Raw genomic sequence first — 15,306 nt, forward strand, 5'->3', positions numbered from 1 at the left:
GAAATAAAATTCTGATATATCAGTATGAGGATAAAGATAGGATGCTAGAAAAGCAAGATTTCTGACTCTATTTCTTATCCAATCTTGAGTCGTGAAGACTTCTGCAATTAGAATGCAGACTGGGATATGTTAAGATGTACCCTCAGGATATTATATACCTCCAGACCATGAGTTCTATGCAGTGTCATTGTGGATGTTTGGATGTACCATCTGTACAGGATACTTGCACATGTGGCAAAAAACCTACACTTAAATCTAGGTTATTGCAGTGGTTTAAGAGATGAAAATAGCAATTGGATGATAACTCAGAACAGCTATCACACCAACATTATGACTTATAGGATTTGTTAGTGCTGTTTTAATGTAAATATGAAAATGAACTTTTGAGATTTGCACCCAAGAAAAGGCAGAGACTTGAGTTCCTTGTCCTTACATAGAACAAGCCTATATATGGATTGGGGTAGTGTTGTAGTTGCTGTAGTAGTCAAAGGCCTTTTGAAACTTCTTGATCCACTTCCTGGCTTTTATTTTTAGATAAAATAAACAAGAATAAACAAGGTAAAATCAAACTTGGCCATACTGCCCGGAAAACACATAACAACCCTGCGATTCCGGCCATGAAAACCTTCGACAACACATTAAAATCAAACTATTTTTGTTTTCAAGATAGAAATTTCTAAAGATACATCCATTTCCCCCTGTTTGATAGTGTAAAACATGATTTTTTTAGTTAGATATCATTATTTTACTTTTCGGATAGAGAATACCAGAGATTAGAAATAAAACTGCAAATATGTAAATGTGTTCAAACAAAACTTTGGGTGCAAAAGCATTAAAATATGAGATTGATTGCTGAAAAAGGTGCAGGCAACTGACCAAAATGAAGAATGGGCAGGAGTAATTCCCCTGTGAAGAGCATTTGCAGTGTGTATTTGTTTGAGGGGAGGGAAAGCCAAATTAGGGGGGATGAAATAGACCTGTAGGAAACCATGCATGAAATGAAGAAAATGGGTAGAAAGGACTTCCTTTCCCTGTTAGACTGAAACAAGGGAGCCTAACTGTGAGTGATTCAGGACAGAGTAAAAGGAATATTTCTTTACGCAGCACATTGTTCAGTTATGGATGTCATTTTTCACAGACAGTGATGATGACCACCAACAGATATCCTTAAAAGGAAAGATCAAATTTGTTGAGAATAATATTCTCAGTTGCCATTAGTCACAATGAGATAGCATGCATCTCCTGAACAACCGCAGCACAGGGCTACAATGCCCAAATCCTGCTTTTTATGTTTCCATAACCATCTGGTTGGCTGCTGTGGGAAACCGGATGCTAGACTTGGGATAAGTCTTTGCTTTGACTCAAGAAGGCTGCTCTTAGGTTCATATTTATTTTTAAACATCTTCCGTTCTTCTGTGACCTAGTCCACTGCTTTTGAAGAATATGCTGTTTTTGTGAAATAAGCCTACTGGCTTCAAATAATATGCTACGTAATCATGGTATTGTAAATGAGACAAATCTGAACTGAGCCTTGAAGCAAATGTTGTGATGACAATCTCTTTTGATGCTGGCATCCTAGCAGTGCCATTATTAGGCAATATGCTTCTGTTCCTTAATTTTTCTGTCTACAAATAGAATTATTTTTTTCTTTCCACCCCCCAAATATCTAGGATATTTTAGCTTTCAGTCATTTTGCTCAGTCTTTTGTGTGTAACTACTTATAAAGTCACTGGGAAAAGCTTCGTGGCAACTATATGTGCTAACCTTGTAAGTGGTAACTGGCAGCATAAAAAATATCCCTTAGAAAGATTGGGGGGGGGGGCACATCCCCTGAAAAAATACCCTAGCGATTGTTTTAAAGTAAGTTATGCTGTCTGAGAAATCTCCAGTCTTCATCAAATTTAATTCACCACTCTGTCCTATTAACCACAACGAACAATCAAGGAGTCAGTCTTCATGCTGTTTGCAACAGCTCTGGGAAGCTTATGGGCAGCAACATTGTACTTGTTCCCTGAATCTTTGGGTCCCATATTGAGATAAAGGCAGGATAAGGCAGTTCTGTTTGGCTATGAAGAGGCTTCCATGAATATAGAAAATGGAAAAGGAATTTAGTTTGACACAGCAATAGGTGTAGAGGTGATGTAGCTGAATGTCACTTGATTTCACCTTTTTGAACCGTGAGCAGTCCCTTGAATCCAGCATTTCAGATGTCTATAATGGAAATAATCACGGAAGTAGAATTTTGTCTATAAAGTGAGCCCTTGATATCCACTGGGGGTTGGTTCCAAGGTGTAGTGCTTTGAGCATTGGACTATAAATTTGAAGTTCAAATCTCCACTCAGCTGCGGAAACCCGCTGAGCCTTGAGCAAATCACCCTCTCTGAGGAACGCAAAGGCATTTTGAACAACCAATGCCAAGAAAACCCTTTGAAAAGTTCTCCTTAGGTTAAGTTTGAAGGCACACAACAACAAACTCAAAGGGGACAGGGTAAAAACTCACTGTTCCCATCAATGGGAATGTTAACAGTCACAATTTAACTTTACAATGATTGGGGACAGAAGTTTTTCTTTTTAATAGAAAGCCATCCTGGGTGGGAAGCTGTGTCCTGTGCCCACTATGATGCTCTGCTACCTTGCTGTGCTTCCTTTGAATGGAAGAATATGTACTGTCCTGACTATGAGAAGAGTCTTTCAAAGTTGTTCCAAGTAAGACTCTGAATGTTGTCCTGCAGCTTGTCTGGCATTTTAGGGGGAATCCATTGATGCTATCCATTTATAACCTTCCTGTGCTTCCCTTCTCTTCCTCTTTCCACTGAAGTTTTATTAAGAATACTGTTACATTTTTCAGTAAGTAGTGTCTGAAATGTAGTCTCTCTCTACCAAGCCTCTTGGTCTTATCACTATGCTTTTGAGTTTCTTTCCATTATTTCCTTCCATCCCAGTTCATGTAAAAGCAAGTGGGTGAGCAGATAGGCATGTAATAATGGCTGGGCTTTGCTAACAATTCCTTCCCAGGCAGGGCCATTCTCTCTCCTTCAAAATGTCTTGTCCAAAAAGAAAAAGCAACCCCAAAAAACAATTTTGTTTGTTTAGATGAAGGGTAAAGGGGCATTTAATCAAAACTTCATTTCCTTCTCCCCTGACCTCATAATATGTAATGTGTGAACATTTAGATTGCACCTCTTAGTGAAATCTTGAATAGGTAAAGCATGAGCTGTTGAACTGTATTTATTGCTTTTGTACTGATTTTTGCCCATGGGCAGCTCTGTTCCAGGGACTCACCTCAATTCAGGGAAATGCTGCCTCAGCAGGAGGCACCCAGGACAGTTTGGTCCTTTTTTTTTAGCTCTCTCCCCTGCTTTCAACAATCAAGAACTAGTCCCCAGCTCCCTTCCTTTGCCACTTGAGGTATGTGTAACTTCGGCAGATGTCTTTTGGACTTATCCAGAGCAAACCCCATTTTTGACTGGCTGTATTCATTTTTTTGTGGAAGGGAGAAAAACATGTTCATAATTACTCTGATTTTGGAAAAAAAATATCTTCTGTACCATAACATCCTGAATTCCCTAGCCAATTATACTCCAAAACTCCCCAATGATTTTTCCAATTATTTGGTCAGCAATTCCAAAATTATTTATCAGACTCCCCATAAAGTCTTGTAATAGGGTCTTCTCCCTCGGTGCAGGAAAAAACTGGTCACACATTTGCCTCCATACATGAAAATGGCAAAGTACCCCAAGGTTACTTCATTTGCATGATGAAGTTCATCTGAAGGAGCTGGAGAGAGGAATGGAGTATGTGTATGCAGATTTATACAATTCTTATGATGGCACCTATGTCACCAGCACAAAACAGGGAAACATTAAGAGCTCTGGTAATCATGAATAGCATTCTAGCCCTTACCTAAGTCTTAGTAATCCTTGAAAACATGTGTGCAGTGTCTTCACTTGTCTCTCATCAGAAAGGATTATTGTGGATATTTTTTGTGTCAGGAGCAACTTAGAAACTGCAAGTCGCTTCTGGTGTGAGAATTGGCCGTCTGCAAGGATGTTGCCCAGGTGATGCCTGGATGTTGATGTTTTACCATCCTTGTGGGAGGCTTCTCTCATGTCCCTGCATGGGGAACTGGACCTGACAGGGGGAGCTCACCCGCTTTCCCTGGATTCAAACTGCCGACCTGTCAGTCAGCAGTCCTGCGGGTACAAGGGTTTAACCTATTGCGCAACCGGGGGCTCATTGTGGATAATTAGGGCTAGATAATTATGCTCAGCACAGTGAACAACCACTGTAGCACTTCTTTTCAAAAAGGGGATATGAGAGGTGGTACTTGTTTCAGAGAAAGTGAGTCCTTTGTGCTCAGTATGATCTTTATTCCCATGGTCTTCTGCTTCAAACTGGGGTATAATAGCCCAATGTACACATTCTTATTGAACATTTTGTTCAATCCCCTCGATGGATTGTCACCTTGATGTGGTGAGGAGGCTTGCGTGTTCCAATGAACCTGCGGGCACAACCACTGGAGTCACACACTCCCAGGAGTGGCCACAGGGGAGGATCCAGACCAAGAACAATCCGAAGACCCAAAGACCTCAACGGCAGAGCAGGCGGAGGATAATGTACATGTTACAACGGTTGTGAAGGCGGAAGAAGGCTGCAACAGACTGAGAAGCCACTCTCGTTGTGTTAATCACACCACTGCTGGGACCTCAATCTGTGAAGACTGTGTGTTGACCTGCCGTGCACCGACCTCCACACATTAAAAAAAATCACCCACAGGCGTCTTCCAAGAAATGGAGGACCATCATTCTCGAACTACGAGGGATCACCTAAGTTTGTTTTACATTTATAGCAAGGCAGGTAATATATAGAGAGATGCTAAAAGCAGGGAATTCAGTTTCCCCATTCTAACTGGTAGGAAAAAAAATTAGGCAAACTTTAAGTGCAGTGCTGCTGTCTTACTTTCTCTGGTATCTCAGTTCTTTGTCGTTTCTCCATCTCTAATGTGCAAACAACGGCCAATGTGGACACTATTCCTAGGTGCGATGGGTCTATTGGCTGGACTGTCATCCTCTCCCGATTCTTGTCTTGCTCTCTCAAATTTCCCAGCGCAGCACTTCTAACTTAAAATGGAAATACTGCATGGAAAAGCCCCATGCAGCTGTCTAGGAATTCCCCTCTTTTGAAGTATTAAGTTGGGACAGACACACATTCAGCAAGATATATTATTAAGATAAAGATCAGTCCCCTGCACACCTGTATGCATTCCCTGCCTCCCAATTCAGGTGTATGTAGCAAAAAAATTGGCAGATAACACGTCCCTGTTTAATATTAGTTGTTACAGAGACTTCATGTGGGTAAACATAAGCCCCATCTACACTGCCATATAATTGTAGGGTAGCCCCCAGATGGCGTAGTGGACTAAGTGACTTGAAGGTTCGGTTGCTGACCTGAAAGCTGCCAGGTTCAAATCCCACCTGGGGAGAGTGTGGATGAGCTCCCTCTATCAGCTCCATGCGGGGACATGAGAGAAGCCTCCCACAAGGATGGTAAAAACATCAAAACATCCGGGCGTCCCCTGGGCAACGTCCTTGCAGACGGCCAATTCTCTCACTCCAGAAGCAACTCCGGTTGCTCCTGACACGAAAAAAAAAATTGTAGGGTTGGAATTTGTATTATATAGTCAGTGTAGACTCACATAATGCAAGTCAGTTCAGTTAAATGGGATTATATGAATCTATAATGCACTTTCAATCTACATCATAAAGCAGTGTAGATAGGACCATAGTTAAATTACATAATCTTAATTCCCCTCCTCCCTAAATCTACTAATAAATCTACTACTCAGAAAGGAAATCTACTCCTGAAGGAGTTATCATGGGGAGAAGGGGTCTCAGCTGAAGCTTTCTTCCCCAATCCTTGTTTCCACAACAAGCCAAATTTTTCGAAATCCAATTATCACAGGGGCAGAAAGTGAAAGGAAATCTTCTGAACAGGGGCACAGACAGCAAAACAAACATCACAGGGGGTGTTAAACCTTCAATTTAAAACAAACCTACAGAGCCTATCTTGTTTGTAACTTGGGGACTGCCTGTGCATGGAATAGCTGATCTCAAACTGTGCTCCTTCAAATGCTTTGGACTTCAGCTCCCACAATTCTTAACTGCTGGTAATCTGGCTGGGATTTCTGGGATCTTGAAGTCCAAAACACCTGGAGGAGCACAGTTTGAAAAACACTCGCTTAGAGGGTGAATTGGAACTGAACCATCTATTTTGCAGGCTATACTTCCCTTCTTGGAGGCCTTTTTCCTTCAAGTTTAAGTCATTTTCAATGCCTCTGTAAAACTGTCATTTCAAAAATGGAAGACAAGGGTCTGAATTCTTTTGGCTAGGTCTAATATAAATCTACCCACTGAATTTGTTGTTGAATGGTGATTCAATACATGAGTAAATCCCATTGCTTGGGTACATCTAGTTGAGACATATTGTAGCTAACCTCTCGCTTTTCAGAATGCCATTTCTCTTATGTAGGTATCAAAGTGCCATCAAAGTGTTCCGCTCCAATAGCCATTTTGTGTCAATGAGAAATAAAATAGGTCACTGCTGTTACTAAATACTTTGAGGCTGCAGACAGGTTGCAGGTGTCCTTTGTGCCTTGCCTTGCTTCTAGTCCTCATGCCTTCAAGATCCGGATAGACCTGTCTCCAAGGTCACAGTCTAATAGAGATAACACTGTGTAATACAATTTTTGTTCTTATGTTATAAATGTCATTTCCTAATTAGTTCTGTCATAAAAACATGAGGAAAAGTTTATTAAACTGCAAAAATTTTGTTTTTGCAGGACATCTTGCAGCACATTTTGCTAGTTTTTCAATGAATATCTTATAGAGTCTCAACCAATTCAACATAATTTGTGGCAGCCACAAAAAGGAAGTTTCTGGAGTATAACAACTACTTTGAAAGTAAATACTGCATAATTAAACAGGAAATAACACTTTCAAAACAGGAACAGAATTTGTTTTCTATGTTCAACATAGTGTAATACAAAGGAAGAACAGGAAGAATAATAACCAGGATTACCAATAGCATTATTACTGTTACTGAGGAAAAGGGGAGAGGACTTATGCTGATTTATATGGATCAGTCTGCCTTAGTCTGGTTTTGGAAGACAAGTGGGGTCAGTTCTTTTTAGTATTTGAATGGGAGACTGCCAACAAATACCAGGTGCTAGCTACACATCAGAGGAAGAGAATGATGAAATCAACTTTCAGTATTCCTTGCCTAAGGAAATCCTATGAAATTCCTGGGGTCACAAAACTGACAGGTCACTTCGAGTCACAAATACAAAAGTCTCGTTTAAATCAGTGGAACCTCTGCAGACATGCCTACAGTTCCATTGATAGCAGTAGCGCGCAGTGCAAAGTCAAATTGCCGAATAGACGTTTTTCTGCACAAACAATTCTTCAAGTCATTTTGGATTATATCTTGTAGAACTATGAGAAGTGCAGCCTTATACATATTTACTCTGAGCCTTACTTTCCGTGAAGCATGCGTAGAATTCCTGCCTTAAGTTCAGTGTCTCTGCTTCATGGTTTATGTTGTTCCATTCTCTGTCTTTTGAAAGAAGGAAGTTAGACTAGTTTGGTCTGTTGTTCACAAATCCAAATGGGTTAATGGTTGATTGTGCTTTCTTCAAGATACTTGCATGGCTATTTGTAGAAATGGCTTGACTCCCTGTGGGTTTAAAATACCTTGATAATAACAAGTCCAGTATTTCCAGGCTGCATTTTCTCACTCTCTTAACTGCATGCACCTTTTGAAAACACAAGGAGTGGGGTTGCTGGGCTTCCTTAGTATTGAGCCTTCCATTGATATCTGGGTATAGTTCACTATAGTAGGACAGCTAGTATCAATTATTGGTGGTATAACGATGTAGAGAATATGAAAGACACAAACACACCCATACTGAAATCCTGCAGCACAGATCTTCTCTTTATTTTGATTTCATGTTCCTATTTTTGTTTTAAATTTTTGATCATTTAGAGATTGTTCACTTCCACTGACTCTTATGCAACCATAGTCTGAAGCCAAGGTTTCTCAATCCGGGTTTCATAAAAAGTCACCAGAGGTTTGAGAATAGATTGTAATGGAATAAAACATCTTAGCATGAAAATAAGCTAATGCTGTATATTCTTTCTTTTAAATCCTATACAATAAATAGTGCAATAAATAACAAAGCCCAATCAAAAAAATATTGCTGAATTAGTTTTTAGGCCTGTTCCTGGGGTTATTTGGGGTACTGCTTCAGTAAATTGCATCAGCACTAGTTTCTTAGATATTATTATCATGATTTTCCATGAGTGAGCAGGTGTCAAATGGTTAATAGCACATGTTCTGTATTTCAAAAACTAAAGCTCTTAAGGGAAAACTGATGCCATTTTTGGAATCAGCAAGGCAAATATACAGGTCTAATATTTGAGGCACCAAAATGTGTGTTGGCCAGTGTCATCATGCATTCTTATACCATACAGAGAGAATGTAAAGCTTGCACATTGTGTATTGAGTGACTTTTCTCACATTGTAAGAGATGGTCCCTGGAGCAGGCCCGTAGGTGCCTAGAACAACGGACTATATATATATCTCCTGAAAACTTTTTTATAGGTACTGCAGTTCTTGAACTGATGTTGAAATCTGCAATGTCAAAATTGACGTCAGAGCATGACGGGGCTAAAAGAGTGGCAGGAAACCTTGTATACTGCTTACAGAAATTATTCTGCTTGCTCCCAGTCCATAAAATGTTGGCATCTGCATTCAGCCAGAGAATTCAAGTATATGAATGCTAATAGCAGACTCCTGCTTGCAAATGCAAAAACCAAATCTCATGGTGTGAAGAAGTTTTGCTTTTACTCTTGAACTTGGATGGGTGGTTCTGACTATTGTGTTCAATTTATATATGAGTTGCAGGGGAAATTCTATGAGAATATGGACTGAAAGCTCTGAGTAGGTCGAGAAGAGCTTAAATGGGGGCAGGGATGGGAGGCAGGGTTGAATGGGTGAAAGTGAGCACTACTCTCTCACGCAAGTCAGGCTTCAAAGAGGCAGGGGGTTGGGAAAGATGTGTCAGATGCTTTTCAGTTTTATTGCCAGCTTGCGCCTTAGCCTCATTCCCTTGAGAGCAAAACAGACATTCATTTCTGTCTCTTTCTTTTCTCTGACAGTGATGGCTGCTCCACTGAGCATGTAAAACTGTTTCCAAGCAGTAAGTCAGATGTGAAAAGAAAAGGTTCCTGTAAGGAAAGAGAGAAGAAAGTTCCACTTTAATGCCCATCTTGGCTAGCACTCTTTTTTTCCCTGGCCCAGCCCACTCCTTTTGAGTGCTTTTCTCCTAGAGTTTTTAACACAGCCATCACCCTTTTCTGGGTTCTATGCTGATCAGGTATCATCACCACTGAGAGTTGAAACTAAAGTGCTCCTCTTATGGCCTGCTAGTCTTCTATGTTATAAATCCACCAGGGGACACACACACACACTCTTGTATAGTGAAAGCAGCTATTAGGCTTGCTCAAATAATTCGATTTCCCCGTTTGCCGTTAGTAATTCGTTAGTTTTGTAACTTGTGAAGCAATATTCGACCTAGATTGTCCACTCGTGTGGATCCCGTGGTTTCGAACTGCGATAGGCCCTTTTTCTAATGTCGTCGGTTTTTTTCGTTAGGAAAATAAGCTTTTGCAAATCACCCAAACTTGTTTCAGTGCACTGGGGCAACCTAGCGTGTTGTTTCTACCTTGTGGCCAATCAGAGAGTACGTTTAACTCAGGGGAGGGGCTTGTACGTCCTGAATGAAAAGAGCGAGCACAGGGAGCCTCGTGGCTCATTTGCACCGGGAATCTGGAGAGGGTGGAAGTGAGATTCTAGGCAGGCAGGCAAGATTGCTGTGTCACAGCTTCCTTGGCTGAGCTAAAGATTAGAAGACCGGGAGAAAAGGGTGGGTGGGTGAGGTGGGAAACTGTTGGGTGTTTGTGCAGGGTGTTTTTCAAAAGGGCCTGTGGGCTTTTTTCCCCACAAGCTTGGTGTTTGCCATTTGCAGCACTGCAGCCCTGCAACTTTTCTGCTGCGCCATATTGCCTGGTGCGGGGTGGGCTTTTTCCTTTCGGACAAAGAGGAGTTCAGCAGCTTTTTGGGCATTTGATTAGGAAACTTTTCTTTGCATAGGCATTAAAGTGAGTTGCAAATAGAAGAAATCAAATTTACCAATTTTCATTTTGCAAAGTCTGGCAAAACTCCCCATAATCCACCGAAAAACAACTTGGGGAAAAGGGAGGGTGTATTGTTTTTCCCTCTTTCCTTTCAGTGCGCTGCAAATCTCTTTCTCCTATCAACGCTAGCAAAGTCTGGCAAAAGGTTGCAAGTCCCATTATCCTCCGCAATACCACTTGGTTTGGGCAAAAGGGAGCGTGTATTTGTTTTCCCCTCTTTCCTTTCTTCTCAGGGCTGCTCATAGGGCTGGCAGCAGTGACTCTCTTTCCCTATCAACGCTAGCAAAGTCTGGCAAAAGGTAGCAAGTCCCATCATCCTCCGCAATACAACTTGGTTTGGGGAAAAGGGAGGGTGTATTTGTTTTCCCCTCTTTCCTTTCTTCTCAGGGCTGCTCATAGGGCTGGCAGCAGTGACTCTCTTTCCCTATCAACCCTAGCAAAGTCTGGCAAAAGGTAGCAAGTCCCATCATCCTCCGCAATACAACTTGGTTTGGGGAAAAGGGAGGGTGTATTTCACAGTGAAGGAACCCCTATTGAACAGGAAATAACAATTCAAAAGCAGGAACAGATTTTTGCAATTGTTAAATAAAGTTTTTTAATATAAACTATGAAATTGCGCAATAAATCTTAGGAAAGGGCAAACGCTCTGCAATTTGGCAAGCAAGCAGGGTGGATTGTGTTCTCCCACTGTACCAAATTTGATCAGTATAGCTGAAAAAATGAGTGCAGGAGAGCCCCATAAAAGCCCCCCCCTTGGGGTGTTTTGGGCCACTGCGCATGCGCGTCCGCCATTAACGAATTACTTTTGAAACTAACGAATTTTCATTAATTTTGAATTTTTTTGAGGGCAAAATTCGGAAATGACATCAGAAACAAAACGCTACCCCCCTACTTTTGAAACGAGTTTAGAATCAATTTTTTGGTGGATCGCTCAAGCCTAGCAGCTATTCCCATGAGCTGCACATTGCAGAAGCATTTAGAGACTACATCCCAGAGGAGTAGAGAGAAGAGAAAAACATTGTATGAACATGAGGAAAGGAGATGTATCCTATTTTACAAGAGTCAGAATTATGTTTGGTGATGTTCTGTACTTTAGGAGTGGAGAATATGTAGCCCCCAGATGTTCACCATTGGGCGTGCTGACTAAGGCCATGACCTGAATCACAGTCCGTAGTGTCTGATGCCCAGATAAGTCCATTTAAAGATCAAGAACTGTAAGGAAGGAGAGTAGAGACAGTGATGGGTTATCACCAATAGTTAAGCTCCTGTAGGTCACCTGGTCAAAATCTGATACACAGAGATACATCTCTCACTTGTCATGGTGAGCTGTATCTCTGCATGTAAATTAGTTCGTGCAGTATCAGCTGAAGACCGCAGCAGAATTGTTTGTGTGTTCCTCTTCAGAAGACTTCTCTTTCAGTGCTTTTTTGACAAGGCTGGAGGGGCAGCTGGGCATCTTTTTCATATCATTCTTGTGTGTTTCATTCTCAGTGAGCTGAGGTAGGAAGACTGCATTTTTCACAAGATGGTCAAATTTATTTAGTTGTCTACTTAGTCACATAAATGTCCGCTCATATGAAGATTTAGATCCCACTCTGTGTTAAAAATGAAAGAGCAGGGTTTGTAGGAACTGTGCTGTCTCATGGTAATCCTATCTAAATGTGAAAAGAAAATGGTGCTTCTGTTGTATTGATGAATTTTAACACCTTTTCATGTCTTGTGTTTTTTTTTAGGATGGGACTACTTGAAAGCCAGTAAGATTTGAAGCTTATTTCTAAAATTCCGTCAATATAACTTGACCTCTTTGGACCAGAAAGGAATTTCATTTCCCACTTTAACTGCTAAGCATAGGAACTCACATTTGTTGCAAAAATGCCTATTTTGAAGCAGCTAGTAACTAATTCCGCTAATTCCAAGCGCCGCTCTAGGGCGGATCTGACAACTGAGATGATCAGTGCTCCCCTTGGAGACTTCCGTCACACCATGCATGTTGGCCGGGCTGGTGATGCCTTTGGAGATACCTCCTTTCTCAATAGCAAGGCTGGGGAGGGTGAGCAGGAAGCCTCGGAGGAGACAACTTCTTCCTCCAAACCCGGCCTGCTGTCACGAAAGTTTCGAAGCAGCAAACGGTCTCAATCTGTAACGCGTGGCGATCGACGGGACATGTTGGGATCTCTGAGGGATTCAGCCATCTTTGTAAAGAATGCAGTCTCATTACCTCAGCTCACTGAGAAGGAAACAGATAAGAGTGGTGGGAAAAAGATGCCCAAGAGCCTCTCCTCCAGCCCAGTCAAGAAATCTCCTGAAGAGCAGACACCTGAAGAGAAACACATGAATGGTGCTGCTGCAGGTCCCAGCTCTGGGCTGCACAGCCCTGCGTTGGCAGAGCGAGCCTTTGGCGACATAACTGACTTGCCTTTGGTGGTCCCCAAGAACAATTGTGGTTTAAAGCATGCCGAGTCCATCATGTCTTTCCATATTGATTTGGGGCCTTCCATGTTGGGGGATATCTTGAGCATCATGGACAAGGACCCTTGGGAGCAAGAGGATTCTGGTTATCATGGGGCAGAGGATCATCAAAGGGAAGCAGGCCCTGCAGAAGGGTCACCAGCCCACTGGCTTAGCCAAGAATGCAGGCTTGCTCAGGGTTCCTTGGCTCAGCGGGATGACAGCAGAGCGGCAACCTACAGTCCAGGCTCTGCCCGTAGTGTGACAAGCCGTCTGACTATGGACAGCAGTTCCATCTCCAGTTGTACATCAGTGGGAGATGAACAGCGTTCAGCCTCCAGAGGACAAAACCACAGTGTTCCAGATGATACCAGGCGTGATGACCCACTGAAACAGCCTGACAAGGAATTCTGCTTCATGGATGAGGAAGATGATGAGATAAGAGTATAAGGAAGGTGGTGCCATCCACATTGATTCATTTACGTTAGGAAAGAGCAACTGGCATCTGATTCTGGAAAAATAGTACTGCCGAAAAAGTGACTGAATCCTTTTGCCAGCATTCTCAGTCTTCACTTTTCAGGCTCTCCTCCCTGTTGTTCTCTTAAGCAGACTGCTGCAGAAAGGGAGGGGGACATGAATCAAACTGAAACACGTTTAAATAATTTCTTATGTTTAAAATAACCCTTTCCCCATTATTCTGGTGATAGTGAAATGAGATCACTTAAGAAAATTTGGAAAGACGTTATTTCCAAGAGAGAACTTGCCACTAGATTGGAACTTAAAAGATAACAGAACAGATTTTGATTAACTTATCTGCTATATTTTATAGCAATATACAGCTGAACACTAGAACAAAGCTCAAAAGCACTAGTTTTCCTATTAATATATTTCCAACTTTTGCATTTGTTCTAGCACTCAAAGGGCGAGGGTTTTTTTTTCCTATTACCAATACTATTCTGGTCTTGGCACAACATTGGAAGATGTTGCATCTTCGTAGAGAGCAAAAACACAGAGGAGCTTGAAAAAAGATTCTCTAATTCTTTATGCTCAGAAGCTAACAATTCCTTTCCTGTGGGCAGGCCTCTGGGAAGATCTACGGACATGCCTGGGATAAACATTTCTTACTCTTGCTTTTTTTAAACCGGAGCTGATTAAAACTCTTTAGACCACAGATTGTGGGGAGTGGGAAGTTCAGTTGTCCCTTTCACATCAGGGCCCTTAAAGGCAATGGAAGAAAAAAGTTGTAAAGATGCTAATATTTCCTTACAGCATATACTTTTCCTACTCCTAAAATGTGTCATCCTTGACATTGGTAACTTGGGTTATCTCTTTGTAGTGGAATATTCTTGAAGACACTTTGCTTGTATGAAGACTGTTTGGAATTCCCTGATGGAAGGGAGATGGATTCTAAGAGTGGCAGCAATAACCAGCCTAGCTACCCCATCCCAAAGTACAGAAAAACCCTGACTCCCTGACTTCACTCTTTCCAGGCTCTCCCCTTGTAAACAGGCAGACTGGAAGTCCTGAGATTTGTTTGTATCTCTGGGATAATCACTGGGGCACTGCTAAATGATGTGGCTCACTTACACATCTACAGCCATAGACTGAAAACAATACAGCCCCATCTTCTCTTAGCTGAGACTTGAGAATGTCAGCTGGGCTGCCTGAAGCACAAAGAGCTTGGCGCTCCCTGTTCTAGGAACAATAGAGGGACCACATTGCTCATTTCTCTCCCTTAAAACTTTTTAGCATCCTTAATGTCTAGTGCATTAAGGAGGTGCTCCTGCGTTCCTATATCCTAATGCCCTATCCTTTATTTTATTTTATTGGCCTTGCTTTACGTTTTGCTGGGCATTAAACACTAACTTTTGCCTTATTTTTGTTTTCTTTTTTCTTTTAGCCTTTTGTCCATACTGTATATTAGACCTGCTCACCCCTTTGGGAGTAGCCTTTCTCCCTTCACTGGGGTTGTGATTTTCGTTGTGTGTATACAGGTGTTTGTTTAGTGCATCTGATGGAGGACTTTTAAAAGTGGATTCTTGTTTTTAAAATGCAAAGAAATTAAAGTATAGTGAAGAGAAAAGCATTCCCTGAAATGTTCTGAGAAATTTTTGTTTTACATTTAATGTGTGTGTTGTCTTTCTGCAGGCAAAGGGCCAAAGGCAGAGGATTAATTGTATAAACTCAGTATTCAGTCAGAATTGCAAACTCCTGAACAATATCACCCCACTTACTGACTTTCATTTCACTGGAAGTGTAATCTTTGGAACCTGTATGTCTGTTAATCCAACGCAGCAATGGTTCTTGTAACCCCCTCCCCCTCCCCAAGTTCCATAGAAGGCTATGGTGTTTACTTTGCAGGAAGTTGGAATTAAATAAAGAATGGTCATCTTGTCTCACCTTTGCCCTTTTCTGTTCTGGGTTACAGTTATCTGATGATTTGGTCAGAACAGTGTTTTCTGTAGCCAAGGATAGTTCTGCAATAAAGAAAAGTTCAAGCTATTTATTTGCTTAGGCTCTGCTCCATGTAAAAGTAGTAACAAACATCGTCGAAGGCTTTCATGGCTGGAATCACAGGGTTGTTGTGTGTTTTCCAGGATGTATG

At 41.6% G+C, this 15,306-nt stretch overlaps 1 protein-coding gene across 3 annotated transcripts in view; it reads left to right on the top strand.

The window, feature by feature from the left end:
• The window catches only part of cdc42ep4 (CDC42 effector protein 4), a 29,358-nt gene extending 14,258 nt beyond the window's left edge, over window positions 1-15,100 (top strand). For all 3 annotated transcript variants that reach the window (XM_008104110.2, XM_008104111.3, XM_062970857.1), the window contains exon 2: window positions 11,987-15,100. In XM_008104110.2, coding sequence (XP_008102317.1) covers window positions 12,126-13,151 — 1,026 coding nt within the window. In that variant the 5' untranslated portion in view covers window positions 11,987-12,125 and the 3' untranslated portion in view covers window positions 13,152-15,100. The remainder of the gene's footprint in view (window positions 1-11,986) is intronic.
• The last annotated feature ends 206 nt before the right edge of the window (window positions 15,101-15,306 follow it).

This window comes from Anolis carolinensis, chromosome 2 (genome assembly GCF_035594765.1).
Source record: "Anolis carolinensis isolate JA03-04 chromosome 2, rAnoCar3.1.pri, whole genome shotgun sequence".
Lineage (NCBI taxonomy): Eukaryota > Metazoa > Chordata > Lepidosauria > Squamata > Dactyloidae > Anolis > Anolis carolinensis.